Source organism: Gallinula chloropus, assembly GCF_964237585.1.
Source record: "Gallinula chloropus genome assembly, chromosome: Z".
Lineage (NCBI taxonomy): Eukaryota > Metazoa > Chordata > Aves > Gruiformes > Rallidae > Gallinula > Gallinula chloropus.
In genome coordinates, this window is record NC_140089.1 from 80,736,550 (window position 1) to 80,745,690 (window position 9,141).

The window sequence follows — 9,141 nt, forward strand, 5'->3', positions numbered from 1 at the left end:
GTGAGTTTATAGCAATAAAGGGAGGTATCTGCCATGCAGCAATGCTGTGGGGTGTTTTTCTTTTCTGTGGGCAGAAAAGAAGCATCTGCCCTTGTCTGAGCTTCCCATGTGAAAAAAAGATTTAAATGCCTGGGCATATAGATTAAGGGGGGCAGGGAGCAGCATTTTCCCCAGTATCCTTGGCCCAGTAACCAGGAGACCCACTTTTGTCCTGTCCAGCTTGTTTGGTCCTGAGATCTTGCTGCTCTTCCCAAATAAAATGGGTTAGCAAGGCAGGAGTGGTCTGAAGCCAAAGGGTTGCCTTCCCCAAGGATCCTAATCATAGGAGAAAAGGAAAGGAGGGGAGATGCTGAGTTCTCACTGCTCTAATTTTTTCCTGCTCCAAGGAGATGTGCTGCAGGAGCTGGTCTGACCGAGTTGCTTTGGTGCCTGGGAGGCTCTGGGTAGGGGTGAAAGGCTGGTCATGGGATTCAGGTGGCAAATTCTTCAATTCTAGGACAGGTCTGATAGAAAAGGCCCATTCTGGGAGTCTGTGAGGCTCTGCAGGCAGGTGTTTTTGAGGGAAAGCAGGTGCCAGGCATGCTGCAGAGAGGGCTTCCCTGGATCTTCAGCCCATCACCTGCCTCTCTCATGCTTATGATCCCAAGCATCTTTGTGACCAAACCCTGGGCTGGGTCCTGGTGTGGATTCTCCAGCAAGGCCATGTTAATCTTCAGTGTATCTCCACCATGACTGCAGAACTCCCATCTGTTTGCTGAGGACCTGGCATGGTGAGGCTTGATCAGTGCAGCTTTTGCTCCAGGGTGGCTTGGCTGCCCTGCAGACTCAGGAGATGACTGAGAGGACACAGGACTTAGGGACATGGTTGCCATGTGTCCATTCAAGAGGTCAAAAAGCCCAAAGACTCTGGTCACCTCCCTGAGGTCCAGAGCTGTTCTCTCATGGTGGGGAAAATCAGGAGAAGCTGCTTGTGCCATGTCCATCTGCAGGTCTGTAGTGGCTGTGAAGAGACCTGACATTTCTTACTGAGCCTTTAGTCTCGCTAGGTGCCTGGATGTGAAGTGCTTTCCTCACTGGCACTGGGCTTTCTCTGGCTGCACATGCCTGTGGAAGAGCTTGTGGCAGGGAAGCTGCCCATCTTATACACAGGAGATCTTTCCTGTGTGGATGCACAGGAAAATGCTTCCTGCTTTTCTTTAAACATCTTTCACCCTAAAGCAGTGCTTTGCATGTCTTGCACCTTCAGGCAAGACCAATCTGGAAGACTTAGTAGCACTTCCCTTTCTTCCTCCCATGGTGTAGGAATGTGTATCTTGCTACTGCATGTTAGGAAGGAACTAGTAATACTAAAAATTCTCAGACTCTTACAATATATAAACTGTGTGTAGGGGATGTAGCTGGACACAGTGAAATACTTTCAGGTCAGACTGCTCCCTTCCTGTTTTGACTGACAGGGCAGAGATGAACTGAAACAGCTCTGTGGGCTCTTGCAGCATGGAAGAAGCTTTTCTGTCTGGATCTGTGCCCTTGGAGGGACAATGGTGGCAGGAAATTACCTCTTCTTACAACTGTAGAGCAACTGCATGACCCTTAGCATAGTGCCAAGGATTGGGGGTGGGTGCATGTGTGTATATGCTTACAGGCACACATGTGCTGGGCAAAGTATCAGCCCCTTGTGCTTCTGTGGTGAGCTAACAGGGTGTTTGTGGCTGCCCTTCTGTGCTGGCATGCCTTCCCAGATGTTCTGTAGGATTTGTCCTGTAGGAATTCACTGAAGATGTCAGTCTCAGATGATTTGGTAGGTTGGTGGACAAGGCATGTTTGCTTATGCAGACAGGAGAAACATGAGTGTGTCTTCCTTGCCGTACTTTGCCACTGCCCCAAGTCCCCAGGAAAAGGATGTGCATGTGGCTCTGAGGCACTTAGAAGTGGAAAAGTTTAGATAGTTTGAAATAGCTTTCACTAGCTGAACCCCAAACCTAACACCCAGGTTTATTTTCTCTTTGGAAGCCCTTCTGGTGCAGAAGCAAACTGAGCCTGCTTTTCTTGCTCTGTTTGGGCATGAGGGAAAGCCCTTTCTGTATGACATAACCTGTGAGCATCAGGGCAGGTCTGATAGGATGACAAGTACCTTAATGTTTTAACCACAGATGCAGTCATTTGTTGAAAGTAACTTTTATAGGACTTTATTCTGGTACATCCCTTGCTGAGAGCACTCGAAGTGTTCTAAGCACTGAGCAAATATTGTCTAATGCATTTGCCACTTGAACTGCCAGTCACACCAGGAAGAGCTGCTAGGCACATTTTGGGTGCAGAGACCTCCCTAAAAGGCTCCCTTTTTTCCAGCAGCTGTGATGCAATGAGCAAGCAGCCGTGTAGTTGCTTAACTAAGAGTGAGCACTTGCCTCATTGCAAAACCCATGCTTCAGCCAGAGCTGCTTAATCCAGTAATCCCATTTTAGATCAGGGCATTGTTTTACTCACCACCTTTCTCCATCCTTTAATTCCTACAGCCCAGATGGCTCCTTACAAAGCTTGAGCCACATACCCCTTCCACAGCCCTGAGCTTGCAGGTCGGTCCCCTGTGTCTCTGCAAGATGGGAAGCACATGTAGGTTCCTTAACACTGATTTGCAACCAGAGGTAGAGAATCTTGAGAAGGGAATTGGAGTTCAAATGTGCTCTCTGCCCTTTTATTTTAAGCCTTTCTTTGAGAAAGGTGTTTGCAGGCTCAGGCAAGCCCAGTGGAACTAGGTATGAAGCATGGGATGTAGAAAGAGAGGTCAGCTCTGTTTGCTTTTGCTCCCCAAGCCTATGTACAAACAGAAGTGTGGTGACTAATACACCAGACCCTTTTAGTGCTGCACTTTCCCAAGAGTTGAATGTACATGTGGAGCTGGCCTGCAGCGTGATCATGTGGATGGTTCTGCAAGAGCTGAAGCTTGCCCTTTGCTGGGGTTTTGAACTGGATGCCATCCTTTTAGCATCTGCCCTCTGCTCCCTGCTGGGTGCAGAGGTGCTGGGATAAAAGGTGCTGGGTATCAGGTTAAATTGTGGTTTTACTGGGAAATGAGCTGAGCCTAGGAAGGCTCCTTTTCCTGCAAATGCTCCTGGCTCCTGTCCAGCAAGACATGCCTGTAGAAATTACCTCATTACCTTTCTCATAGGGAGCATCATATGGCACTCCAGATCTCTCTGTTAGAGTAGTGGGGCTTTTTCAGGTCCCCACTGTGCTCCCCTTTGGTTTGGAGAGCTGCACACTGGGGGTCAGTGTGCCCTTCTTTGAGTTCTCCCTCCCACTGTTTGTCTTCTGGCACAAGGAGGAGTCTTCCCTCTTGTCTGGGCCCTGAGTGTAACCCAACCCTCTTGGATGAGAAGTGCCAGGGTGGGTTGCCTCTTTCTCAATGTATTTTTAGACAGTGGTTTTCCTAGCCAGACTGGAGAGATAATGCCCTGACCAGCCTTGCCCCTGTGAAGATCCCACGAAGTGGGATGAGCTGGCAGGTCTCAGGATCTTCACAGCTTGATGGCTTAATCGTGTTGCCTTCTGTTTGTGATACTTCAAGTCCCAACTCATACATCTGTCTCTGAGGGTTGCAGGCAACATCACCCTCCCCTGCTTATCAGGTATTTACTTTTAAAATGCCACCCCACCCTTTGGGATCACTGCTGTAATCCACCTTTTTCTCCTCCCACTGCAGTCTGTGTATGTCCACACAAGATCCCCTCCAAGTTTGCCTTTGATGTTGGGTTTTTTCCATGCACATCTTGATGGAAGCCTCATGATACAACGATGCCAGCAGAGACCTCTCTAAGTGTGGCAGAGCTGCTGCTGAGGAGAAGACTAAAGAGGAGCAGAGCACCTGTATTTATGGCAGTTGGTTGCTCCAAAGGGCATGTGCAGAACCTTGTCCTGTATGGTGCTGGGGACTGTTTGCTTGGCCTGGAAAACATGTCCTGTTTCCTGATGTTAATCTGCACCAAGATGAAGTGGTGTCAGGGAATCACAGAATCACAAGGTTGGAAAAGACCTTTAAGATCATCAAGTCCAACCATTCCTATCCTATGCTAAATCAGATCCCCAGGTACCTCATCTGCCATTTTTTAAATACATCCAGAGGTTGTGACTCAACCCCCTCCCTGGGCAGCCTGTTCCAGGCCCTCACAACTCTTTCAGTCAATTTTTTTCTTAACATCTTATCTGACCTGGGACAGCTTTGTGCCATTTCCCCTTGTCCTGTCTCCTATCACCTGGCTGCAGAGACCATCGCCCACCTCTCTACACCCTCTCTTCAGCTACTTTGCTGGCTTGGGGAGCTGTCTCCATGTACCAGTGTGTTGGGTGCTGAGCTGCAGGGCCAGGCCTTTGGGTTTGAGAAGTTGCTTACATGCATCACTGTTTACCTCTGCACTGCTCATGCCCTGTCTCCTGCCTGGGCTTTGTGGAATCCAGTCTGTGGACTTCAGCCATCTCTTTGTGCAAGATCTCTTTGAGCTCCGGTGCCCAGCACCACCAAAGGAGCTGCTGAAACAGGGAGAGCAGATTCCTGCGGTGCTTCCATTGAGCTCTCCATCTCTTTGCACCTCATAGGTCTTTGTGTTAGGTAAAAGTTCTTCTGCTGTGTTTCCTTCTGGGATGGTGTGTGCTGAGAGCACATGTTGAGCTTGTCCTGTGGGAAGGAGGAGTTTGATAGTTGAGTTGTGCACATGAGAGCTCAGGATGCTGGCCTCAGCAAAAGGCCTTTGACTGGGGTTTGTCTTTGCTGCTGTAGAGCAAAACGTATTGTGGCAGGTCCTGCCCCTTGCTATCTGGTGCTCTGTGGACTCTTTGGCATGGCTGTTGGATACTGGGATAGGACAGCTTGGTAGTGCCTGATCCAGATGATGGGGACCCATGGGAAGGAACACTCAGGGAGCTGTCAAACAAGGGGTCCAGGGTTTATGGCTGTGTACTGAATTCTGGATGCTCTTGTAGGTCTGTGGGCAGTGATGGATCATGTCTCTGTTTAATGGGGCAGCAAGAGGTAGTCAGTGATTAAGTCTGCATGCAGAACTTGGAGGCAGCATACTATGTCCATCCAGGCTGGAGGAAGAGGCAGCAGGAGGCACGTAGGACTCGTCCATGGGCTGCCAGTTGCTTTTCTTTATGGGAATCCACTGGAAGAGCTGCAATTTTGGGCCTGGCTGGTGTGGAGCTACTGTGTGAACCTGATGTTCTCTTGCTCTGGGATGTCTGGTACAACCTCTGTTTATTCTCTACCCAGGATGCCTTCAGTGATCTTGCCTTGTTCTTCTATGACAAGCATGGTGGGGAAGTGATTGCAGTTTTGTGGAAACCTTTGAGCTTTCAACCTCAGCCCTTTAAGGTGAGTTTTTGACTACTTTAAGCTTCATGTTATCTTGATACCCTGAAAGTTTGAAGGACTTTTTTTTTCTGTAATTCCTTTATCTAACTCTCATCAGCTCCAGTGTCCTTTGAGAAATGGAACTCACACTTCTGTCCTTCTTAGAAAGGGTGAAACCAAGATGGGACTGTGGCCATAGTGTCCAGTCATCAGCAGAGCTGAGAAAGGAATGTGTGTCCCTGGACAAGCCCCAGTACCTTAATCATGGGTCAGAACAATTCTAAGGACCCAGAACATGGGTCCTAAGTGCTCTTTGGTTTCCTTTTGGGAGGTGGGTGATACCCCATTTGCTGGAGATGTCTGGTGTGTGCAGAAGGCTGTCCTATTCTCATGGCTTTAGGGGGTCTTACCCAGAAATGCCCAACCTGCAAGGAGCTGGGGTGGCAAGCCTGGGTTCATAATGCCCAGGGCCTCTCCATGCATGAAGATACTTTCCAGCTACACTGTGTGGGTTGGCAAACTCTGGAGGGTGGTTAAGCTGGGTGTGAGGCAGGCTGGGGTGATTCACCCTGCTTTCTATGAAGGAGAGACGCAAAGAAACTGGTGACTCATGGCTCAGCCTTGGCAGCCCAGGCTCTTCTGCTGACAGTCTCTGGGTGATTTATCTCCCCTCTGCATGGCCAGGGGGTATTGGCCATTCAGCCTACTGCAGTTGTGAAACACAGTCTGAAATGAGAGGAGGAGATGCTTGCACCTGAGCTGAGTGTGGATTGATTAAACAGGAGGGTTGGGTTTTCTTCTCCTCTGGTGGAGCTAAGGACCTTTTCCCACTCAAGGTCTTGACACACAACAAAGAGCACAACCAGAGCCCAGGCAGCTCTTCCTTAGGGTCACAGTGTGGTCCAGTTTGCACACCCCATCTGCTCTGCTGACACGGGCTGCCCCATGCCCCTGCCCTCTTAACACCTCTGCCATGCCCCTGGCCATTGCCTCTCCCCCTCCCTTGTGCTCTTCAGACTGTGGTTCCAGTGTAAACCCAGAGAGGAGCTGGAAGGGAAGGAGCTGGAAGAGCTCCTTTCCACCTTGCACCAGGCATCAATGTAGTGGAGAAGTGAAGCTCAGAAAAGTGGAGCATGGTGGTGTGGCAGGGTTTGGCAATGTACTTCTCTTATTTGAGGCTTGCAGAGGGTGCAAAGCAGCTTGAGCAGGCACTCCCAATTGTACAATATTTGTGTGTGTCTTACAGGTTTCCAGCATGAAAGGAAGGATGGTTACAACTCATAACAACGATCTGGTCTGTGTTCCCAATGTGGAGGCAATTCTGGAGGACTTTGAGGTTTTGGGAGAAGGCCTAGTCAAAAGTGTGGAAGCTCGTACAGAGAAATGGACTATCTGAGGCCACTGAGAAGTGTCAGAGGGGCCTGTCCTGCAGCAGAGCTTGTTCATTCTGGGACTCTTCCTTTTTATAAATCAAACCTAGAAAAGGCTTTCAGCTTTTTAAACCCCAGAACTGTGTGTTTTACTCTATTTATCTTAATATGCCTTTTCAGAAGAAGCAGTGGGACCTGTTATTGTTTCCAAGAACACAAATGCCTTTTTATTTTGAAGAAAATATAAAGATGGGATAAAGTTTTGGGAACTGTTTCTATTCATTGTGGGAATCAAAAGCTGTGTTCATGTTAAAATGTCCAGGCGTGAAATTTCTGGCTGAGGAAGTCAGTTTCCTACTTAAAGAGAGTTCTTAGCAGCTGCTGTTAACCCTAGTGGTTAGCAAAATCAAAGGGTTACTGAGCCATTCAAACATGACCAGGTTATTTCCCTCTCTTTGGCCTTGGTGGACACACATGGTGTGCTGTTTCCAGTTCTGGGCTTCCCAGTGAAAGAGAGACATGGACACACTGGAGCAGGCCTGGTGAAGGGCAGTGAAGATACTGAAGGGATCATAGGAGAGGCTGCAAGAGCTGGGGTTGTTCAGCCTGGAGAGGAGAAGGCCCATAGGGATCTTAGCAATGTGTGAAGTACCTGATGGGGCAGTAGAGAAGACTTCTGTCAGTCGTGCCCAGTGGTGGGATGAGAGTCAGGAATGGAAATGCAGGAAATTCTGCTAAAAACACTTTTTTATGGGAGTGGTTGAATACTGGCAGAGTTTGCCTAGGGAGGTGGTAGAGTCCTCATCCTTGGAGGTGCTTAAAACCCAACTGTACTTGGTCCTGGGCAACCTGTTGTAGCTGACCCTACTCTGGTTAGGGGCTTGGAGTAGACAATCTCCAGAGGTGCCTTCCAGCCTCAGCTATTCTGCAACACTTCCTTGGTCACAGGGAGTCCTGCTGGGGAGAGAGAGAAGTGAGAGGGAGCAAATGCACCAGTCCTCTCCCATCTTCTGATGGAGAAGCACGGATGTTCCAGTAGCAAAGCACAGATGGATCACTTACACAGTGAGTAAGAGACTTGGTGACAGCAGATACTGCAGGTACCAAGAATTCATCAAACCTGGAACAACAAATGGGTGTTCAGGCTGTTGATACCTGTGCTCACTTGTTGCTTGGTAAGGAGCATTTTGGACAGGATATTAAATCTGTTGTTTCAAGACATACCAGTCTCCCCAGCTGTTGGAAGTGGCTTTGTGGGGGAGACTCACAACTCGGTTTTCAGATGTTTCCTCTGAAGCAAATGGGCTGTGGCAGAGATGATGTCACACTGGGCTGATGCTGCCTACCCAGTGTATGCCATCCCAGTGCTTGGACATGATGTAGTGTCCCCTCTGGGATAGGTGCATGTGGGAACTGTCCCTGGGGCTGTGGGTGTATTTGCACTGTTAAAATCACAAGTAACATTTTTCCCCTCCTTCCTGTACTGGTGGATGAGGGAGGTGGTAGGTGAAATCCTTTACCTGTCCTTGCAAGAGTCTTTTGAGTACACCCAAAAGGAAAAAACATTTAGTGGGCAGAAGAGATACCAACCTGAGAACAAAGCAGCACTTTCTGTTGCTGCCATGACCCCTGCAGCCTAAGAAGCTGCTGACAGGTCCATTAGCAAATGAGATGCAGGTGGTGATTTTGACAGATTTCAGCAGCAGTTAAATAAGGATTAACTTCTAAGCTTCCCTTTGTTCTATCATCCTCTAGATGTTGGAACTGTCCAATCTGCCTTCAGCAATGGCTGTAATTTTCCTTGGTAGTCAAGACTGTTCCTGCTCTCTGTGCCTATCTGCTTTCACTCTGAACCTGCAGCTTGACATCAGGATCCTGTAGATTTGCCAGCACAGCTGTTGGACAACACTCAGGTTGCTGCACCAGTTGTTTGTGCTAGAGCTCTGCCTGTTCCCTCCACACCCCATCCTGCCCTTGGTTTTCCCCTTGCTGTATGTTGCAGATGTGAATGGGTTTGAGCTGGGGTGCTCTCCTCTCTGCAGCTATCCATGTTTTTCCCTAGGGCAGATGTGAGTTCACAGGGAAGCAGAGCACTTCCAGCCCCACTAACTGCCCCACAGACAGGAAGATCCTGCCCCCCACTCCCCAGGGCTGTCAAGGAATATGACCCCTCAACTGGCTTATTCCCTGCCTGGGAATACTTCTGGAGGAACAGTCTCTGCTGCTGCAGCTGAGCAGTGCTGTAGTGCCCCTGCCCTGTGCTCCCCAGCTCCTGGGGGGTGGTGCTTGTGGGGTATGTGAAGGATACACCTGGTTGGGGTAGTCCTGCAGAAGCCCTGCTTTTATCTGCTGTGTTCTGCAGTCAGGTATTGCTGCTCCTTTTACTTTCTGCCTTTTAAAGGATGTAAAACTGTGTGTAGCTACAAC

General features: G+C 49.1%; 1 protein-coding gene across 1 annotated transcript in view; it reads left to right on the forward strand.

Moving 5' to 3' along the window:
* The window catches only part of NOL6 (nucleolar protein 6), a gene marked incomplete at its 5' end in the record, with an annotated part of 32,966 nt that extends 26,033 nt beyond the window's left edge, over positions 1-6,933 (forward strand). Inside the window, 2 exons of the mRNA XM_084278539.1 lie at positions 5,264-5,365; positions 6,591-6,933. Of these exons, the coding sequence (XP_084134665.1) occupies positions 5,264-5,365; positions 6,591-6,740 (252 nt within the window). The 3' untranslated portion in view covers positions 6,741-6,933. The remainder of the gene's footprint in view (positions 1-5,263; positions 5,366-6,590) is intronic.
* Positions 6,934-9,141: the final 2,208 nt, after the last annotated feature.